The 22445-nt window shown below is 43.4% G+C and overlaps 1 protein-coding gene across 1 annotated transcript in view; it reads left to right on the top strand.

The window, feature by feature from the left end:
* The window catches only part of OTOGL (otogelin like), a 205333-nt gene that overhangs the window by 97448 nt on the left and 85440 nt on the right, over window positions 1-22445 (top strand). The window contains 4 exon segments of the mRNA XM_083182312.1: window positions 6719-6853; window positions 6946-7092; window positions 15784-15903; window positions 16783-16899. Of these exon segments, the coding sequence (XP_083038438.1) occupies window positions 6719-6853; window positions 6946-7092; window positions 15784-15903; window positions 16783-16899 (519 nt within the window).

Consider the following 22445-nt stretch of genomic DNA (forward strand, 5'->3'; position numbering starts at 1 on the left):
CTCTAAGTCAGACAGAACCTGAAATATCTGACTGAGAAAAGTAATTAACAGGCTTGGATGGGGACCACTGCTTTGAAGTCAGATATCTCCGGTTCCCATGGGCCGATTTTTTAAATTCTTGTACCCATGGAAAGAGGGGACCCTCAGCTTTCAGGCTAAGTCCCTTAGACTGCTAGGGGGGTTCTGGGTACTCAGAACCCCCCCCCCCTGCGTGACGTTACTGTTGGCAGGGGGTGCTCTATCTTCACTCAACATGTAGGACCTGGAGCAGTAACTTCTGCTAATTACTCCTTTACTGCACAGGTGGTGGGAGGGAGAACGCTAACGGGTGGAAGGGGGCACTGAGTTGAATGAAGGGTCCCTTGTAAATGACTTCCAGAGAGGTAAGGGGTGTTTTATACGCAGTGAAGGGTTGGATAATGGAGTGGGCTTAATATTCGTCATTTTCCGGTGGAAGGGCAGCTTGTTTGACTGCAGATATCTCCATTATCTGGAAATTGATTTCTTAGCCTTAATAGTATAAAAACCTAGAGTCCCACCTTTCAGGAGGTGCTGGGGACTTGGGGGTCAGAGATCAGGACTGAGCCAGAGCAATCCATTGACAAAAATATAAAACTGTACACCAGACGTTTGGAGCTGGAGCAGGGACTGGCTGCTGGAAGGCTGATATCCCTGATTCTGGGCCTGATAGAGACAAGCCGCTAGTGTCGACAGAAAGGGGAGAGTCCCAGCTTTTATGCTCTCATCAAACTCTAAGTCAGACAGAACCTGAGAAATCTGACTGGAAATTACAATTTACAGGTCGGATGTGGACTGCTGCTTTGAAGTTGGATATCTCCATTTCCCCAGGGCCGATTTTCAAAATTCTGGTATCCCTGGAAAAGGGGATCCTCAGCTATCAGCATAGGCATAGCCCTTATACACCTGGGGCCCCTGGGCAAGTGCCCATTAAGCCCATACGACGATAAGGCCCTGGCAGAGTATACATATGTGTACTTATATAGCTAGCATCAATACTTTACGTAGCAGAAGATACCTGGCATGAGTAAGCTGATAGTCCCGTGTTACTCTGATAGTGTCGGGCATATATTGCTTTATAAACATAACACGCTTTATTTATTCTGGAAAATATTTTCTATTGTAAAATGCTGTATAATTTATACAAATACACTGGTATTCACTGGAGTGTGTGTCTGTTTTCTCAGTGATGTCCATTTGCAGAGGGGTGGCATATACCAGCTCGACATTCATCAAGTCTATATTCAATATGTCGACATGTTAATGTAAACATGCTCAAAATGTCAACATGAGGATGTGGACATGGTCAAAATATCAGTATTCACCATGTCAACACTGCCAAAATGTAAGCATTATAAAGTGATGAAAATCTATCCTTGGTGGTCTAGCGGTGTCCTACTTTACTTTGCCCTGACACCAGTGATCATGTGAGGAGCTATGATGCATATTTCCCCCGTCCCGCAGCATAACCATAATGTTGACATTCTGAAAATGTCAGGATTTCGCATGTTGTCATTTCAGATTGTAAACATAACAATATTTTGAAGATGTTGCTTGTCAACCTTTTATCAATGTTAACTTACTAACCATTGACAATCGGAATATTGAGCTTCTGACTGCATCCTGTGAAGAAGTAAACTTGTTACCAGTCCATCAAAATGACAGAACAACGTAACAGCAATGTCAGCACTGACGGCTGTGCATGGCCGTATCGAGTAACATTTGAATAGATTTATCAGATGCCATGTAATAGCTGCTGTCACATAAAAACTTAAATTCCTCTCTGGAGATGAGTGTGTCAAGCTGGCCATACTGTTTACCGAAAGATTTCTTGTCCGATCTGGCTGGTTGGAACAAAATCTGGTAACTTATAGGAGCAAATGACAGTTGACTATTTGCTTTGAAATGCTGGAAAACTGCCAAAAAACGGTCATTCATATATTACCAGATTTTTGTTCGTACCAACCAGATTGGACAATAAAAATTTAGCCTTTTATTATGTTTGATTGCAATTACTGTTATGAAGCACTTTTTGACAATCTTTGCCAGCTAATATTTCATACTCAGCCCTATCCTGGTTCTCATCTTAGATATCTGATCACTCAGTGTTCGCTTCTCTGATCCATCTCCTTTTGAATACCTCTGTAAGTTGGCGTTCCACAAGTCTCATTTTTAGGCCCTCTGCTTTTCTCAATCTATACCTCATCTCTTGGCAAACTAGTCTGCTCTTTCAGATTTCAGTATCACTTGTATGCAGACGATACTCAAATCTTTCTATCAACCCCAGAGTTGACCCCAGTGGTTTTAGACTGAGTCTCTGAATGCCTCTCTGCCATCTCATCTTAGATGTCTTCTCGCCAACACAAACTCAACATTTCCAAAACGGAATATATTTTATTCTCACCAGCCAAGAGCAGTTACCATCCTGATATCTCCATAACTGTTGACAACTCAACAATGTACCCTACCGCACAATCTCACTGCCTAGAGTCATCCTCGACTATTAATTGTCCTTTATTCCCCACATTCAATCTTTTATATGCATCTAAACAACACATCCAAAATACTACCCTGTCTGCTAAATCTCTAATCCATGCACTCATTATATACCGCATTTATTATTTCAATAGTCTCCTTACTGGTCTTCCCAAAAACAGACTCTCGCCACTACAATCCATTTTGAATGCTGCTACTAGGCTGATCTTCCTAGCAAGACCTTCATCGTCTGCTGATGCACTCTGCCACTCCCTCCATTGGGTGCCTGTATTTTACTATATTCAATATAAAATACTTCTACTCGCATATAACCCTCTGAGGCACTTATATATTATATAGCTTCCCTTTTGGCCTTGCAACTTGGTGGGACTGCTATGCTATTACTGGTGCCTGTCCTTGTGTTTCCCCCTTATGTCCCTATAGATTGTAAGCTTGCAACAGGGCCCTCCTACCTCCATGGGGTGTGGTATAGGAGCCTAACAGTAGGGATCCTGACAGTCATTAGCCCGACATCGGGATCCCGACTGCCCGTACTGAGACAGTGGGGGGAGCAAAACTAAGTCTCTAAGGGGGTCGTGGATCCCCGCGAGGGAGAATAGTCGATGGCCGTCGGGACCCCGAGTGTCGGGGTTTTAACAGTCGGAATTCCAACATCGGTGTAATGACTGTTGGAATCCCGACTGTCGGACACCCATCCTGCACCCCCTCCATGTCTGTCTGTTGATACCCAGTTAGTTCTATGACTGTCCACAATTGTAAAGCGCAATGGAATCTGCTGCGCTATATAATAAACTGTAAATATATAGATACATTTCTCTTGTATTAGTTGGAAGGATTTGGAAATAATATTACACACTATGCAGAAAACATAATATTCATTTTAGTTATGTGTTTTTTATGAAAATTATATCACAAGCTTTCCGTTTAAAATGTATACTTAGAATTGTTATCATTAGCAAACAGATACTTGCACATGAATTTCAAAGAATTATCTAAAAGGTATTTTTAATTAGAACAGGATTGCTTAAACGTAATCCAAGGAAATGCCGAATCTGTTAGATAAACAAGGTTAAACTGAACAATGAACACAATGGCTTACTTGTTTGAAATAGATATAGGCATTTTTCTGAAGAAAACAATGTAGATTATATCATGCAGTTGGAAATTCATTTTCATAGTTTTCCGTTATGCCATTCCATCTGACAAGAAAAGTTATTTTTGTTTCTTTATATATTTTTCTTTATTATTATTTGCTTGCTTGTCTTACTGTACATTGAATTTACTCTTTGAGTTTTAGTTCGTAAAGTGATATGGTGCTAAATCTATTTGAATCATTGGTGCACATTAGTGTATAATGTGTCTTAAGTTTTTAATTTTTGCTGTTCTTAACCCTTTAACAAAAAAATTATTTTTGCAGGCAGGAATGTCAAGTTTCTTTGGGGTATTTTATTACCCCTCCATGCTTTCAAGGGTTAATAAAATGCCCTAACTTTGGGCATATTTAAAGAGTGTAAAGTGTTACTTATATAAACAAATTCCAGTTACAATGCTGCAGACAAAATGTTATGCATTTGGAACAATAAATGTTTGGAGATATGTTTGTTCTATACTTTGCACAATAAATTATGGGATTTTCAGCCCACAGTGCAATTTGAGGTACACCAACCCCTCAAAATGGACAAATTGTGACAGATATAAGCACTTGATTTGAAATTGAAGGGTGCCCATAAACCTTTAAAAAAGTTGTCAGGGGACAACGAAACGCGTTAGCAGCACTCCTGTTGACTGAGCTTTTGGGTCTACCTGCATTCTATCCGATTAAGACCAGCTTCCACTTCAACCTCCCCCCCCCATCCATGGGATACATCTGGATATGACCAATTGGGTAACCACCACCTGTATACTCCTGGCAGAACAACCAAGAGGCAAGCCTTATTTCCAAAGCGGATTACAATACACAAGCTACCTCACCCAGATTTATAGGCACCCTTCAATTTCATTGGACCTAATTTTGGACTGAAGCCTTTGGGGACTTTTAAGCCTCTAATGGAATCATTATAGGAACAAGCGGGACTGGTAAAAGTATACCATTCACTATCTTTTAATTGTTTTGTCCCTAAGCTCACCCAAATGCATCAAAGCTGCTCATTGTATTTTATACCTATTGCATTGCCTAGGCTTGAGCTTTATTTTTATTTAAAAAAAAATCTTTTATTTTTCAATCATTACTTTTTATTTACTATTATTATTTTGTATCTATTATATTTTTGTTATTTGTTGCTATTTAATTAATCAATAAATTAAGTTTTATCTTTGTGATACCCAATTGATCAAAATAATTAGTCTATTTTAGATCAATAATTAATTTTGGGTATAGTGCTCCACACACCATTCTCTTTTTCCTACATGCTATTTTTGGAGGAGTGACCTCCCTCTTAGTGTGAGCTGCTGGTTAAAACAAACCACCTAGTGGCACCCACTGCTTTTTCACCCTAGGGTGATTCATTTTTGTCTATCCCTCCTATTATCCCTATAGATTGTAAGCTTGCGAGCAGGGCCCTCCTACCTCTATGTCGGTTTATATCTACCCAGTTTGTTTAATCACTGTTGTTTGCAATTGTAAAGCGCAATGGAATATGCCGCGCTATATAAGAAACTGTAAATAAATAAATAAGTAAATAAATAAAGTCTTGCTAACTGAGTCTCTAGATACCTATTTTTCCAATTAGTTTTGATTTGTTGTATACCATATAATCTTTTGAGGCCCTTTTCACATTTATTGTATTTTTAACAAAATGTTCTGATAGGGGGTGTGTTAGACATCATTTTCTAATATTTTAAATGTGCTCGTCAGTCCTTACTTTTAGGTTTCTGGTTGTTTTACGGATATAGAGCATGCCACATTTACATTCCAATAGATATATAACATTCTTGGAATGGCAAGTGATAAAGATATTTATTTTATACTTTTTCCATTTATCTCAAAACTAGTTGTTTTTCTTTCATATGGCATATCACTTGTGCTCTTACACATGAGGCATGTGCCTCACCTAGGAAACCTTTATTTCTTTCGCTGCCTGTACTCTTCTCAGGAAGGTCACTTCTTACCAAAAGGCTTTTCAAAGATGGCACTTTCCTGTAAATAAATTTATGTTTTTTTAGGGATATTTTCCCCCAAAATTGGATCATCCAATAAGATCCTCCAATTTTTCTTAACAATTTTTTCGATGTCCCTATGGTAGGTGCTGTTTTGTAAGAAAAAGGCCCATACTGCAATGTTATCTTTTGTTTCCTTGTTTTTACTTTTTAGGAGATCTGATCTTTCTATAGTATTAATTTTGGTTCTCAAGTATTCCAACAGTTTCTGTGGGTAACCCTTTTGTTAGAATCTACTATCTATCTCCTTAGTTCCTCTAAGATTTCTTTATTTGTGCAGTTTCTTTTTAAACGTTTATATTGACCCAACGTATACTTGTTAGCCATCTTTGATGGTGTTCACTGTTCATATTTTTGTATGAATTTGAATCCGTGGGCTTCCTATGGGTTTTGGTTTGGATCTGGTCGGATTCAACCTAAATACACAAATCCAGCAACACCAAGTCCATTTTACTAATATTATATATTAAAAGTATATTAAAAGAATTTTGATTTAAAACTTTACAAAAATCATTGAGATTCCATCGATCCTTTCCAGATAAAAAATATGTCATCCATTAAACACAGCCAACCTATCTTCTATGGCTCTTCCATGGCATTTTGGGAAACTAGGGCCATAGAAGATACAGTAGGTTGGGGGTGGACCTGGTATCATGGTGGCATTTTATTGATGTTATTACTGGTAAGCATCAACTCCCAGTTTTCAAAAGAGTTTAAACTAATTTTCCAATTGGTTAGTACAATTGACAGGATATAGTTTCCAATATTGTAAGACTTGTGTGATCCTTTATTAGTCCTAGCATTGCTCTTCATATTACTTATTTCTAATACAAACACCACTAACCACAGAGATCACATAACAATTGAGATGGCCTTTTGAACGTTTTGAACAAACACCGATTTGAGCCTACCATGGTCTTTACAGAAGAGACCAAAAGAATGACAGCTAAGAAAAAAGACAAGGATACTTGGGTCTTTTCCAGGAACCTCACTGATTGGTCAGTAGATAATTACCACTGTAATTGTGGTTTTCTCTTATTTTTTACAGAGCGCTGATAATTCCAATGTGTCTATTATTGCTCAGAATAGGAAATGTTTTGACAATGACATTGTCTGTTCAAAGAATCTTGTCATCTCCGTGGGTGGTAGTGATATTTATTTCACTGAGACCTCCGAAAAACAGGTCAGTATGGTTGTCATATTAATCTTGCATTATACATGACAAATACTTTTTGCTACTCATAGGTACTGCTATATTCCATTTTCTTTGTGTAGAAGCAGTTTCGAATGCAGCATGGACCCTATAGGTATCAGCATTGGAAGGCTGGATTCTATACAGTTGTGCACTTTCCAGAATTAGATATTACAATACTTTGGGATAAGAGAACGACAATACATGTCAAAGTGGGACCTCGATGGAAAGTAAGTAATACCGTTGCCTTCAAATATAGCAATATTTTTATTTTAGACAGATTTTGGATTATTGTTTGGGAATAATATCAGTAGCATGCTGTTCTCCATATGGGGGGCTGCAGAACAGTTCAGAATTCAAATAAGGGAGCACACAGTGGCATAACAATAGCCCGCAGACCCTGTGGTGTCAGGGAGATGCTGTATAAGTGGGGGTGCTGGGGGTCTGCAGGGCTATTGTAGTGCCACTGCCGGGACCTCACCTGCCGCGTCTGTGGCCGGGACCCGCAGAATTACTTGTCTGCGGTCCCGGCTCTCCTGTCCCCTCCTGGCTTCTGCTTTTAATAAAAATGAACCATCACAAAATGTCCACCCCCATACAGCAGTTTTTGAGTATGCTAGTGGAGGCGGCGGCCTTCTTGAGCATCCTCAAAAATTGTCTGCAAATATTTCGTCAGGGGGGTGCAAAACTTGGAGTTATGCCACTGGGAGCACACCAACTGCCAGTGAGTCGGGGCCGGTTATGCTTTGCAGTGTTTGACTATTTGAGTGCCAATATCTCTTTGAGAGATGTCCGAAATATCTGCCACTGTTGCTCACATTTCTTATATAAATTCAAATAAAAAATGTTGTGTAAAAAAAGATTATATTTGCTATATGAGGTAAACATTTCAGGTCATTATAATGAATAAAAATGTTTCCATGGCAATTTTCACACCGATTTTGACAAATTCACTTGGCACTTTTAAGGGTTAAGGTGGCAGTTGTGTGGCTCTCCTATTTTAGTCTTCGACCCTGAGCAAACTTTAGATCACATATATGTCTTACCCATGTACCAACATATATGGACAATAAAAAAAATCAATGTATAAATAAATATTTAACAGCTTAGAATTAATTTGATTGTCTGCTTGTGAGAAGGGCCCTCTTAACTCTTTTACTGTGTATTAATGTCCAGTTTTGTTTAATTATTTTTTGGTTCTAAAAGTATTGCAGCATATGTAAAGCATTGCAGAGTTTGCTGATGCTATCTAAATTAATGTTAATAAATAAATGTTTTTTCAAAAACTAGTTTATTAGATTATCATTTATTGATGTTTCTGTAAAATTAAATGTGTAAAAAGTAACTGTAGTTTTGACATTGTATATTTTTTAGTTGGTTATAGGTTAAAACTATAAATACTGTATGAATAAAAAGTACTTTTCAAAAAGAATTGTTTTGAGTGCAGTAATACAAGTCATTGGATTTTGGAGATGAATTTTACATGCAGGGAGATGGAGAATACCTGAGTTCAGTTCTATAGAAAGGTCCAGGCACATAAGGTGACACAGGACCAGCCCTAAGATGCACCTTCCAAAGATGTTGCAGCATGTAAAGAGAACCCTGCAATTCACAAATGGTGTGGCCACATCTCCACACATTTGACCATCTTCCAGTGCCAGTTCCTAATAGATTTTGTGAAGCTTGTGTATATTAAGCACCAGTGTAATAAGATGGAAAGTAGATTTAAAACATGCCACTTATACAATAATTCCCCTTTAAAATAAAGCAATTAGTGATCCAGCAGAATAATAATACATCCTTCCAGAATTCTTTATTTGTCAAATTGCATCATGTTTTCTGAGTCATATTGGCCTGGAAATCAGAGGGAAACATGCCTTCATTTCCAGAAATTCCTGCTGTACCCTTGATCAGTGGCGTCTCGTACCATTTGGCAGGAGGGGGCTGCCGGTGGCCGCATTGCAGGCCCCCCCCCCTGCCGCTGCTCCTCCTCCTGGTCCCCGCAACACAGAGCGTTGCCAGGGTATGTACTATGGTGACAGGTGCCAGGACTGACGCATGTGCAGTACATACCTCTGTACTGTTATGACCCCTGCAGTCAGCTCCAGCGCTGACGCAGGGGGTTCTCCGCGGTGTGTCCCGGCTGTGACGACGCAGCCAGGACGTCGCCGCGTCAGGGGCGTCGCCGCGTCAGGGGACGTGGTCGCGTCAGCGACGCACGCCCCCCCGTCTGACGTCACGAGCGGCCGGGAGTCTCACGCCCGGCCACTTCCTCAGCGCCCGCCCCGGTTGCCTAGGCGACGGGGGACGCCAGGCGGCCGGGCGGAAGAGGAAGCGCTCAACGCAGCCTCATCCTCCTATGGAGGATGTACTATTTAAACCCTGAAGCTGGGACACTCAGACGCCGGTTATAGTTCAGACCCAGCGTCCTGAGTGTTCCCGGTTCCTGGAGTTATCTGTTGGTCATTCGTGGGAATCCCTCTACAGCGTGGTGCTTCCCTTCGGCTGGTTCCCTGCCTTGCCCGCAGCAGCTCAGCTCCAGCTAAGTTGACATCCCCACCTTTTGTTTCAGCTTTGTGTATGGTTCATTCCAGTTTATTGAGTCATCTTCGTGTATTGTTACAGTCCTGCTTATTGAGTCATCCTTTGTGTATTGTTACAGTCCTGCTTATTGAGTCATCTTTGTGTATTGTTACAGTCCTGCTTATTGAGTCATCTTTTGTGTATTGTTACATTCCAGTTTATTGAGTCATCTTTTGTGTATTGTTACACCTGTGGGGTGGTCTCATCAGGGCACCGTTTTCACACCAGGGCCCCGGGGGTCACTGTTACGGGAGCTCCGTGGGTATCCTCGCCAGCAGGTGGCAGTTAGAGGTTCCTCTTGTTCATCACTGGCCTTGGCGTGTGTGTTGTCCTTAACATAAGACCAGGTGGCATCGAGGTGGGAGCCTGACTAACGGGCTCCCACGAACGCGGCTATTATTGGTGAAGCTTAGCACCCCGCACACACACGTCAACTCCATCTGAGTACAACGGAGGTAGGGCAGGCGAGGTTACTCCACTCCTAACATTATAACCGGCCAAAAAATATCAGTACTCAGCCTCGGGTCATAGTCTGTCATGGATCCTTCCCAGCAGGCCACGGGACATGCTCTGGCGGGCCAGATTCACACCCTCACACAGGAACTCCAAAAGCTCACCCTCCGGGTCAATACACAGGAGGAACAGGTACATGGAGTCCTATCGGCGTCTAGACGCTCAGAGCCCAAACTCGATCTCCCAGATCGTTTTTCTGGAGACCGTTCCCTTTTTTATAATTTCAGAGAATCCTGTAAACTGTATTTCAAACTGCGCCCCATGTCCTCAGGTTCAGAGGTTCAGCGGGTAGGGATAATTATTTCTCTCCTACAGGGGGATCCCCAGACCTGGGCATTCGGACTCCCTGCAGGAGATGAGGCCCTCTCCTCTGTCAATTCTTTTTTTTCGGCCATGGGTTTGTTATACGATGATCCCGATAGGTCTGCCTCAGCAGAGGCCAATCTCCGAGCCCTTCGTCAGGGGCAAGGTACGGCAGAGGGATATTGTACACAGTTTAGGAGGTGGGCCATCGATTCTGGGTGGAATGACCCAGCCCTAGCAGTAAATTTAGAATTGGCTTGTCCGATGGTCTCAAAGACGCCCTGGTACACGATCCATCGCCCACATCCTTAGATGAGATTATGCAATTAGCCATCAAGGTGGATCGGCGGTTCCGGGAACGTCAGAGAGAAAGAGAGTCTGGGGTCTTTCCCTCATCCCCTCCGGGTGATTCTTCTGACCACTCAGGAGAGGAACCCATGCAGCTAGGGGCCGCTCGCCTTTCCGCTTCCGAAAAGAATCGGAGAAGACTTAAGGGATTGTGTCTTTATTGTGGTGGATCCGGTCACCGCGCATTGGTCTGTCCGCTTAAGGCGGGAAAAGACAGGGCCTAGGTAACCTCGGGGGGGTTCACTTAGGCCTTACCTGTTTTTCCCCCACTGAGTCCATCTATATAAAGACTACTATCTCCTTTGGGAAGCAGTTCCTGGAGGTGTCTGCCTTTTTGGATTGTGGCGCAGCTGGCAATTTTATGGACACCACATTGGTTGAATCCTTAGGGTTTAAACCTATTCCCCTAGAGGGGTCCTTGTCTGTGTGTGGTTTAGATGGCCTACCACTATCCAATGGCAGCATCTCCTTCCGCACTCCTTCCCTCAGGTTGTCTATAGGGGCCTTACATTCCGAGGAGATCTCTTTTTTAGTTTTTCATTGTCCGTTTGCACCTCTTGTCTTGGGCCTACCTTGGCTAAAGAAGCACAATCCTAATGTCAATTGGGTTACGGGAGAGATCACCCGATGGGGATCAGCATGTTCTGACAGCTGTCTCTCTCTCCCTCTTCGGGCGGTGTCTCCTGTTTTGTCTTCTTTACCCTCACCGTATCACAGTTTTCTTGACGTTTTTTCTAAGAAAGAAGCAGAAACACTGCCTCCCCATCGGCCGTTTGATTGTACCATTGATCTCGTCCCCAATGCCAGATTACCCAAAGGGCGTTTGTATGCTCTCTCCGCTCCTGAGTCCCGTGCCATGGAAGATTATATCCAAGAAAGCCTAGAAAAAGGCTTCATCCGTCCGTCCAAATCCTCTGTGGGGGCAGGGTTCTTTTTTGTTGAAAAGAAGGATGGGTCCTTACGCCCCTGTATCGATTATCGTGCCTTGAATCAGATCACCATAAAGAATTCTTATCCGTTACCCCTCATTTCTGTGTTATTCGATCAGATTCGGGAAGCCGTTGTTTTTTCAAAGATCGATTTGAGAGGAGCATACAACCTCATAAGAATCAAGCAGGGGGACGTGTGGAAGACGGCCTTCAACACGCACACTGGCCACTACGAATATCTGGTGATGCCTTTCGAACTGGCCAATGCTCCTGCCGTCTTCCAAGATTTCATTAATGAGGTACTCCGGCCGTTTTTAGGAGTTTTTGCTGTTGTCTATCTGGACGATATCTTGATTTTTTCCAAAACTCTGACCGAACATAGGCAGCATGTCTGCATGGTCCTCCAAAAATTACGCGAAAACCAACTTTACGCCAAGTTAGAGAAATGTGAGTTTGAAGTTTCCCAAGTTTCCTTCCTGGGCTATATCATTACTCCCAGAGGTTTTTCCATGGAGCCTAAAAAGGTTCAAGCCATCCTGTCATGGGCTCGCCCCACCAACCTCAAGGCTGTTCAGAGGTTCCTTGGTTTCTCTAACTACTATCGCAAATTTATTCGTTCATTTTCAGATATCGTGGCTCCTATTGTGGAACTCACTCGCAAAGGAGCAGATCCACAAGACTGGTCCCCACAGGCCGTCGAATCCTTTGAACGGCTGAATAAAGCTTTTTGTTCTGCCCCCATTCTTCACCATCCTGACCCCAGGAAGCCATTCTTGGTGGAAGTAGACGCCTCCAATGTCGGGGCGGGAGCCGTGCTTTCCCAGACTCATAGTCTGGATAATAAACTGCATCCCTGTGCCTATTTTTCACGGAAATTTTCCCCCGCTGAAAAGAATTATGATGTAGGTAATAGAGAGCTTCTTGCCATAAAATGGGCCTTTGAAGAATGGCGCCAATGGCTTGAAGGAGCAGAGCACGTGATCACCGTTATTACAGATCACAAAAATTTGGCTTATATCCAGTCGGCCAAACGACTCAACCCACGTCAAGCAAGATGGGCTCTTTTCTTTACCAGATTTCGATTTAATATCACCTTTAGACCCGGTCCTAAGAACACCAAGGCCGATGCGCTTTCCCGGAGTTTCCAGTCTTCTCAGGACCCGGAATTGGGGGATGAACCCATTATCCCGTCAGCTATTATCTTGGCTGGGTTAACCCAAGATTTGGCTACCCGTGTCCTTGCTTCCCAGTCCTCTGCACCTCGGTCGATTCCTCAGGATCGACTCTTTGTCCCCAAAGCTCTGCGAGATTTAGTCCTCAAGGATTTCCATTCCACTAAGTTGGCTGGGCATCCTGGCATCACCAAGACCTTTGAAAGTCTGTCCACAGTAGTCTGGTGGCCCACCATGAAACAGGACGTCACCCGTTTTGTCTCTGTCTGTCCTGTATGCGCTCGACAGAAATCTCCCAGAGTAGCACCCATGGGCCAACTTCTACCTTTATCCATTCCAGAAAGACCCTGGTCCCACATTTCCATGGATTTTATTGTCGACCTTCTTTTGTCTTCCCATTGTTCCACCATTTGGGTTACGGTCGATCGCTTTAGTAAAATGGCTCATTTTATACCTTTGCGCAAACTTCCCTCGGCCCGAGAATTAGCTCAACTTTTCATTACTCATATTTTCAGACTTCATGGTCTTCCCAGAGATATTGTCTCGGACAGAGGACCCCAGTTTGTCGCCAGCTTTTGGAGGGCGTTTTGCTCCAACTTGGGTATTCAGCTCAGCTTGTCCTCCGGATACCACCCTCAGTCGAATGGACAAACCGAGAGGGTTAATCAGGCCTTGGAACAATATTTACGCTGCTTTGTTGCTAAATGTCAGACTGATTGGGCAGACTTGGTTCCATTAGCTGAATTTTCTTATAATAATTCCTATCACGTGTCAACCAAGACTTCACCATTTTTCTGTAACGTTGGTTTTCATCCCAAATGCAATTCCTTTGACGTTCCCGTTAAGTCCACTCACTCAAATTCCTCGGCAGTTTCTGTCCTTAGGGACTTGTGAAAGAAGGTGCGTCTTGCCTTGAATCTTTCCTCGGCCCGTTCGAAGATTTTTTATGATAGGCACAGGAGACCCTGCTCATTCAGGGTTGGCCAGAAAGTCTTTCTCTCAACCCGATTTATTAAATTACGCCAAATTGGGCCCCAGATTCATTGGACCTTTTCTCATTACCAGACAGGTTAACCCGGTAGCCTTTCAGTTGCAATTACCCCGATCATTGAAGATCAATAATGTTTTCCATTGTTCACTTTTGAAGCCGGTTCCCACTCTCTTTCATCAGAAACAGTCCAGGAGACCTGTGATTATCAGGGGCCACAAGGAATTCTTGGTAGAACAGATCCTTGATTCCAAATTCGTCCGGGGTCAACTTAAATTTCTTGTTCATTGGCAAGGATTTGGGGATGAAGAGAGATCCTGGGTCCCTGATAGACTTCTACATGCTCCCAGACTTAGGGCAGAATTCTTTAAGAGATGTCCGTTTAAACCTGGGGGTAAGGGTTCGGTGACCCCTCCTCAAGGGGGGGTACTGTTATGACCCCTGCAGTCAGCTCCAGCGCTGACGCAGGGGGTTCTCCGCGGTGTGTCCCGGCTGTGACGACGCAGCCAGGACGTCGCCGCGTCAGGGGACGTGGTCGCGTCAGCGACGCACGCCCCCCGTCTGACGTCACGAGCGGCCGGGAGTCTCACGCCCGGCCACTTCCTCAGCGCCCGCCCCGGTTGCCTAGGCGACGGGGGACGCCAGGCGGCCGGGCGGAAGAGGAAGCGCTCAACGCAGCCTCATCCTCCTATGGAGGATGTACTATTTAAACCCTGATGCCGATACACTCAGACGCCGGTTATAGTTCAGACCCAGCGTCCTGAGTGTTCCCGGTTCCTGGAGTTATCTGTTGGTCATTCGTGGGAATTCCTCTCCAGCGTGGTGCTTCCCTTCGGCTGGTTCCCTGCCTTGCCCGCAGCAGCTCAGCTCCAGCTAAGTTGACATCCCCACCTTTTGTTTCAGCTTTGTGTGGGTTATCTTTGTGTATGGTTCATTCCAGTTTATTGAGTCATCTTCGTGTATTGTTACAGTCCTGCTTATTGAGTCATCCTTTGTGTATTGTTACAGTCCTGCTTATTGAGTCATCTTTGTGTATTGTTACAGTCCTGCTTATTGAGTCATCTTTTGTGTATTGTTACATTCCAGTTTATTGAGTCATCTTTTGTGTATTGTTACACCTGTGGGGTGGTCTCATCAGGGCACCGTTTTCACACCAGGGCCCCGGGGGTCACTGTTACGGGAGCTCCGTGGGTATCCTCGCCAGCAGGTGGCAGTTAGAGGTTCCCCTTGTTCATCACTGGCCTTGGCGTGTGTGTTGTCCTTAACATAAGACCAGGTGGCATCGAGGTGGGAGTCTGACTAACGGGCTCCCACGAACGCGGCTATTATTGGTGAAGCTTAGCACCCCGCACACACACGTCAACTCCATCTGAGTACAACGGAGGTAGGGCAGGCGAGGTTACTCCACTCCTAACATGTACTGTGCATGCGGCCAGCTTCTATGGGCTGCTTTGGCAACAGCTCATAGAAGGGAAATCACGGTCCATTTACCTTTATAATATAAATGACAGGCATCGGGACCGGCGCGTGCGCAGTACTGATGTAGGTACTGCGCATGAGCAATCTCCAGATTTTGCTCGGCAGCCCATAGAGAGGCGTCTCGGAGGGAGGGAACACCTCCCAATGGGACTGCCTTGGTGACTGGCAGGTCGGACTTCCAATAGGAAGTCACTGCCAGTCATAGTGAAGCCAGTGCAGTCTCACAGACAGTGGTGGATTTAACCTGGAGGGCTGCAGCCCATAGGTAGAAACCGCCACTGCCCATGATTGGTATTCTGCCCTGCAATTGCTGGACCCTTTCTGCAATTACTGTTCTCAAACATCAGGGAAACTTTGAGTGGAATCACTTATGCGATCCAATCTGAATTAGCCCCAATGTTTTCCAGATGAAATAGGCCATGTTGTGATGTAAGGAAATCAGGGGACACTGTGTGCTTACAGTATGTCTCTCTTACAAGACAATGCCCTCACAATTGATGATTCTTGCTAGCTATTACACACCCAAATGTTATGTACTTTTACACACAAGAACAAACAAAATAAAGTAAAAGTTTAACTGTATTATTTATTATAAATGTTTTTTAGGGAAAACTGTCTGGCCTATGTGGAAACTTTGACAAGTACACCTCAAATGATCTCACCACATCAAATAACATGGAAGTGCGAAATGCTCAAGTGTTTGGGGACAGTTGGACTATTGGCCAGGTATGAGAATTCCTACATTAATATTGCACCAGTTTGTGCATATTGTGATAATAAATGACCAGTCTATTTGATGTACACATTTTGCTTGTCGCTGTTGTCCAACATTTTTAAGAACTGTGGGTACTGTAATAAAGAATAGATTTGTAGATTCTGTTTCATTTTCAAAACAATTATCAGTTGTAGTGAATTCAACTGTCCAGGGTGTGGGCAGGGCACCGCAGTGCCCCAGGCGGAGGGGGGTGGTGCCCCCCCCCCCGCTCACCTGCGCATGGGGGGTGAGTGATGCACCGGGGGGGGGGGTGTGAGTGATGCACCGGGGGGGGGGGGGGGTGAGTGATGCGCCGGGGGGAGGGAGGAGAGGGTGACCGCCGCTGCCAAGTCTGGTTGGCGCTGCGGCCACCGCCGGCCCTGGGGGGTTTAGGGAATGCTGCGGCCACCACCGCCGAGTCCCGGAGGGGGGGGGGGGTTGGTGCGATCGCGTTGCACGCATAAACAGCATACGATGAGATTTTCTTACGCAGAACCGACCGCTAAGCAATTTGCTTAGTGGGCGCCCTGCTAGGAAACAAGTACCCTAATTAGCTCCACCTGTGGATCTTTTAAAATGTGTCAGTGAGTAATGAGTGCACCTGTGCACATGCTGGGTGACCTAGAAAAGTGCACTTTTGGACCTAGGTTGAGAACCACTGGTCTAGAAGGATAGTATATACTGCACCCTTTACTTGCTTCACTTTGTAAATAAGATTATATTAATTTTAATATTGTCGATAGTTTACCAATGTGACTTCATGTACATAGGCTAATCAATTATTTCAGAGAGAGCTTCTTGATATAATTACAAAGAATTATCTGTGAAGTAATTATGATGTTTGTCTTTAGTGTAAAAGTTCTAATGAGACAATGAGACCATGCGAAGTCCATCAGAGCAAATTTCCGTATGCAAAAAAGGAATGCTCAATACTCTACAGTGATGTGTTTGCTCCGTGCCGTAATGTGGTGAGTACGTTCCCTGTACAGTGGTTCACTAGAGCTTATAATGTCTGCTTTCATTTATATATATAAAATAATATCTATAAGATATGTTCAATTAAGAGAAGTAAAAGCTATTACATTTTTTAAACAACTTGTAGATATCTATACATTTAATATATTTCCATATTAATTTAATTAATTATATATATTAATTATTAATTTATATGAGCTGCACAAGAAAAATCTCATAAACAAATTAAACATAAACAAACATTTTTAACTTTTTTAATACAATATATAAAGTATATTTTTTTAATTTACATATATCCCCATTAAGATCATAACTCCTGCTTTGTCATTGATGAGACTTGAGTCTCTCGATGAACTGGAATTCATTCATCAATCAGTTATACAGAAACTGGAACTGATATTCACTTAAAGTGGGTTTCCTCCTGATACACCATTGTCCTCACAAAATTCAAAAATATACTGGTAGGATAATTGGCTTGGGACAGAAAAAAAATTAACCCAAAGGTGTATGTGGTGCATGAACATTTATTTAGGGCAGGCTAGATGGCCAAAGTATTTATCATCTGTCATATTTTATGTTTTTACATTTTGTATGTTATGAAGGATCAATCAATGAACTTACAACAACAACAAAAAATCTTCATTAACCCTTTGAGTGCTAAATTTGTCAAAATAGGTGTAAAAAATTGCTAAGAAAACATTTTTGGTACTTGTGTACTAGCACGGTGCCCATCGCATCGCAGGCCATATCGCATGCGATGGTATGCGATGCGACACGATATCGGCCGATGTTGTACAATGGCATACAATTTTAAAATTGTATGCCATTGTATATGGCATACAATGCCATACAATGCGATGCGATTATAAATTGTATAAGCACCCTAATGGGTGCTTACAATGGTTAAATGCACCCCCACGCCACCCCCAAGTATAAACGTGAACCCGAAGCGTGGCGAGCGCAGCGAGCCCGCGAGGGGCGGCAGTACGTGTCCTACGACCTTTTCACAGGTATCCGCGTCCCCTCGCGGGGCTCGCTGCGCTCGCCACGCTTCATTTTTAGCAGATATTTTGAACATCTGTCACAGAGATGTTGGAAGGGTTTAATCCCCTCATAGCTAACAATGGGGGTTATTTGTAGTTAATTGCAGTTGTGCAAATTTGCAAGCCAATCGATTATCGAATGACTGTGCCGTATCGAATGGAATGGAATCATTAAGTCTCAATCCTTTTTTTTTTAAACTTTCCAGTATAAATTATCTCATTTATGCATCATTTACTTAAGCAAAGTTTATGAAAACTGTTTCCCACTTTTATGGTTTTTTGAAAATAATTTATGCTTATAACATTGAGACCTTGACGACATGTCTTTTTGCTGTGGGTATGAAGCTGATTCAGAAAAATGTACCTTCTTTGTTGTTAAAATTGGGCATTTAATTATCTTAATCCTCTCCACATTTTGAAGTTTTATATGTACAGTGTAGGACATGCATCAAAAAAGAGGATACCAGTTAATGAAATTATAATTTTTCCATTACTCTGTTTGTGATAAAGCTAAAAGTAATAACTTATTATATTAAGAATACTTTGAAAATCACTGTGAGATCAACAAGTGTTGGTCTATGTTAATTCTGTATTCGATTACCTTACAAATTGATATTTTTCTTAAATCTAATAGTCAGGCTATCATGAACTATTTCCCCCAATATAGGGGGGTATTCAATCCCCGCTGCTATTTCCATCAGGAGAAATAGTGGCGGCCGCCTATTCAATGCTGTAGTTCCGGACCGCATTGAAGAGGCAGCTTGTCAGAACGTACTTGACTTTTAAAGCAGTTGGGCCCGTTTTGCCAAAAACAGCCATGGATTGTCGTGATCACGGCCGGATCTCGACAATCCATGGCTGTTTTCGCAGACATCCCCCTTCTTTCACTGATCATTGAATCCTGTCTGCCAATAAACTGGCAAGCAGGCCGAAATTGAAACAGGAACTAACCCCCCATAATATCTTGCTACGAGATATCAAAATTTCTATTAAAATGTATTTATGCTGTGTACACACGGTGATATTTGACATTAGATTTTTACTATATAGCCAAAATCGGATGCAGATCGCATGCAGATCGCACAGGTTTTTTACCTTGCAATCCCGATGCGCGATCCTGTGACAGCACAAATCGAAACCCAAGTAGACAGGGCAGCAATGACTATATAGTGCAAATCTAATGCAGATTGTATGAATTGTATGTAAATAGTACAGAGATAGCAAAGATTGCATAGCACTCGAATCTTAAGTTGAATAGCAAGGGAATCTCACCTTGTGTACACACCATGAGTCTGATGTGGCTCAAAGTTGCATACAAACTCGTTACATAGAAACATAGAATATGATGGCAGATAAGACCACTTCACTCATCTAGTCTGCCTTATTTAACCTTTTTGTTATCTCACACCTATTTGATCCTTAACAGGTATACATATGGGGCTATTTTATCCCCTTTTCTAAGAGATCTAACTAGATTGCTTAGAAATGAAGCACAAATCGCTCATTGTGTATGTCAAGTAAACATAGATTTGAGCATCCCTCATTATGGGTGGAGCTACAATGTGGGTGGAGTACCAAATGATATGCAATAATAGGGACAGTGTGCGCCCAGCGGTGTAGCTAGGTGCCATGGTGCCCGGAGCAAGGACGTATTTTGTGCCCCCCCCCCTAGTGATGAATTGGGGGCGTGGCTAACATGTGTTGGCATGTTACATTTGAAATATATAAGACGCTGTAACGGAATCTGCTGCGCTATATAAGACACTGTAACGGAATCTGCTGTTCTATATAAGACACTGTAAAGGAATCTGCTGCGCTACATAAGACACTGTAACGGAATCTGCTGCGCTATATAAGACACTGTAACGGAATCTGCTGCGCTATATAAGACACTGTAAAGGAATCTGCTGTGCTATATAAGACACTGTAACGGAATCTGCTGCGCTATATAAGACACTAACGGAATCTGCTGCGCTATATAAGACACTGTAACGCAATCTACTGCGCTATATAAGACACTGTAACGGAACCTGCTGCGCTATATAAGACACTGTAACGGAATCTGCTGTGCTATATGACACTGTAACGGAACCTGCTGCGCTATATAAGACACTGTAACGGAATCTGCTGCGCTATATAAGATGCTGTAACGGAATCTGCTGTGCTATATAAGACACTGTAACAGAATCTGCTGCGCTATATAAGACACTGTAACGGAATCTGCTGCGCTATATAAGACACTGTAACGCAATCTACTGCGATATATAAGACACTGTAACGGAATCTGCTGCGCTATATAAGACACTGTAACAGAATCTTCTGCGCTATATAAGACACTGTAACGGAATCTGCTGCGCTATATAAGATGCTGTAACGGAATCTGCTGCGCTATATAAGACACTGTTACGGAATCTGCTGCGCTATATAAGACGCTGTAACAGAATCTGCTGCGCTATATAAGATACTGTAATGGAATCTGCTGCGTTATATAAGACGCTGTAATGGAATCTGCTGCGCTATATAACACACTGTGACGAAATCTGCTGCGCTATAAAAGGCACTGTAACGGAATCTGCTGCGCTATATAAGACGCTGTAACTGAATCTGCTGTGCTATATAAGACGCTGTAACGGAATATGCTGCCCTATATAAGACACTGTAATGGAATCTGCTGCGCTATATAAGACACTGTAAATAAATAAATAAATAGACAGATAAAGAGAGATTCACACCCTCCTCCCCCCCGGCCCCCCCACACCACCCCTCTCTTCCCCCGGGCCCCACCAATCCCCACGTTTATTACCATAAGTTCATTACCATAATAAATTAGCTTTATAAAATAAAAAAAAGAAATCCACCTTGATAATGATATATATTCAGTGGCAAACGCAGGATTTTGAAAGCACAGCCGTTATGAGTGAAACTTTTTTTGCTGGAAATACATACATACAGTACATACATATGAATGGCACCCTGTAACGAAACTGTAACAACTGACTCTGGTGCCAACTACCCCTAAAGGAAACTATCAACCTCCACGTGGACAGCACTCAGCAGACTATCTTCAATCAATAACCAATGACACTGCTAAAGGGCATAGTTTTGGGCTCCTATGATCTTTATCAAGATATAATAAAACATACTCACTGTAAGCACCATTCATTCACACACACATACACTGTAAACACAATTCTCTCTCACTCACACACACACACACACACACACACACACACACACACTGTGAGCACCATTATCACACACACACAGGATTCACCTGTTGCAGTGCTTCAGTAGTGGCAGTCAGGCGGCTGCCACACTGGTGCTTCCTTCAGCCCGCGGCGCTGGTGAACCTGGTCACGCTCTCTACTACAGTCTCTGTGCACGCAGAGACTCAAGTAATGCAGGCGGGTCCTCCGCACGACGTCAGCGCCGCGGCACCCGCAGTGCTGGGTGCTCTTCTGGGAGAGCTTCTTGGGACCGGGTGAGCAGGCAGGCCGCAGGCGCTGCCCCGGTCCCTTACTAGTATATTTGAACATAGTGTCATTTGCGGAGGGGGGGGGGGGGCGCACGACAAAAATGTAGGACATGGCCACATAATAGTACTAATTCACATTACACCACACAGTAGTGGCCCTTAGACACACTGTGCCAGCTAGAGTCCATTAGACACAATGCACATTAAACATTGTGCCACACACCATAATGCCAATTACACATTGTGCTACATACCGTGATGCCCGTTGCACAATTTTCCACACACAATGATGCACATCACACATTATTCCACACTCTGTGTTGCCCATCACACATTATAGCACACACCATGATGTCCATTACATATTTGATACATAAGTGCCACTTACCTACATGCTCATTGCTAGGAGTTCTTGCTTGATGCCAAGGGGGCTTCATGCTCATTGCAAAGGGGGGAATACATGCTAATTGCCATGAGGGAGTGAATTGCTCATTGCCATGGGGAGTGAAATTGCTCTTTGCCAAGAGGGGGTGGGGGGTGAATTGCTCATTGCCAAGGGGGAGGGAATTGCTTGTTGCCAAGGGGGAGTGAAATTGCTCGTTATCAAAGGGAGGGTGAAATGCTGCCACTCCTAAGACAGCCACCGGTGGCCGTACACAATCAATCAATTAAATCAATGACAGCCGGGCAGAGAGAGTTGTGTGCTGCCTGGCTGTATAGTCAAAGCAGGTCCCAGAGGCAGGTCTCCTTTTTCTCATACTTACCACATCCCCCAATGTCCACGGCGGCCTTCAGGATCTTCTTCAGCAGCATCTCCGGTCCCATGGGTGCATTGCGCATCCGCGCACTCGCACAATGCACCCCTGGGACCGGAGATGCCACTGAAGAGAATCCTGAAGGCTGCCATGGACATTGGGGAAAAAAGGTAAGTAGGAAATAAAGGGGAGGTGGAGAAACCCCCCCCCCCCAAAAAAAAACAAACAAAAAAAACCTTAAAATGTTTTGAATTTTGGAATACATG

This window comes from Crinia signifera, chromosome 4 (assembly GCF_055691185.1).
Source record: "Crinia signifera chromosome 4, ASM5569118v1, whole genome shotgun sequence".
Classification (NCBI taxonomy): Eukaryota; Metazoa; Chordata; class Amphibia; order Anura; family Myobatrachidae; genus Crinia; species Crinia signifera.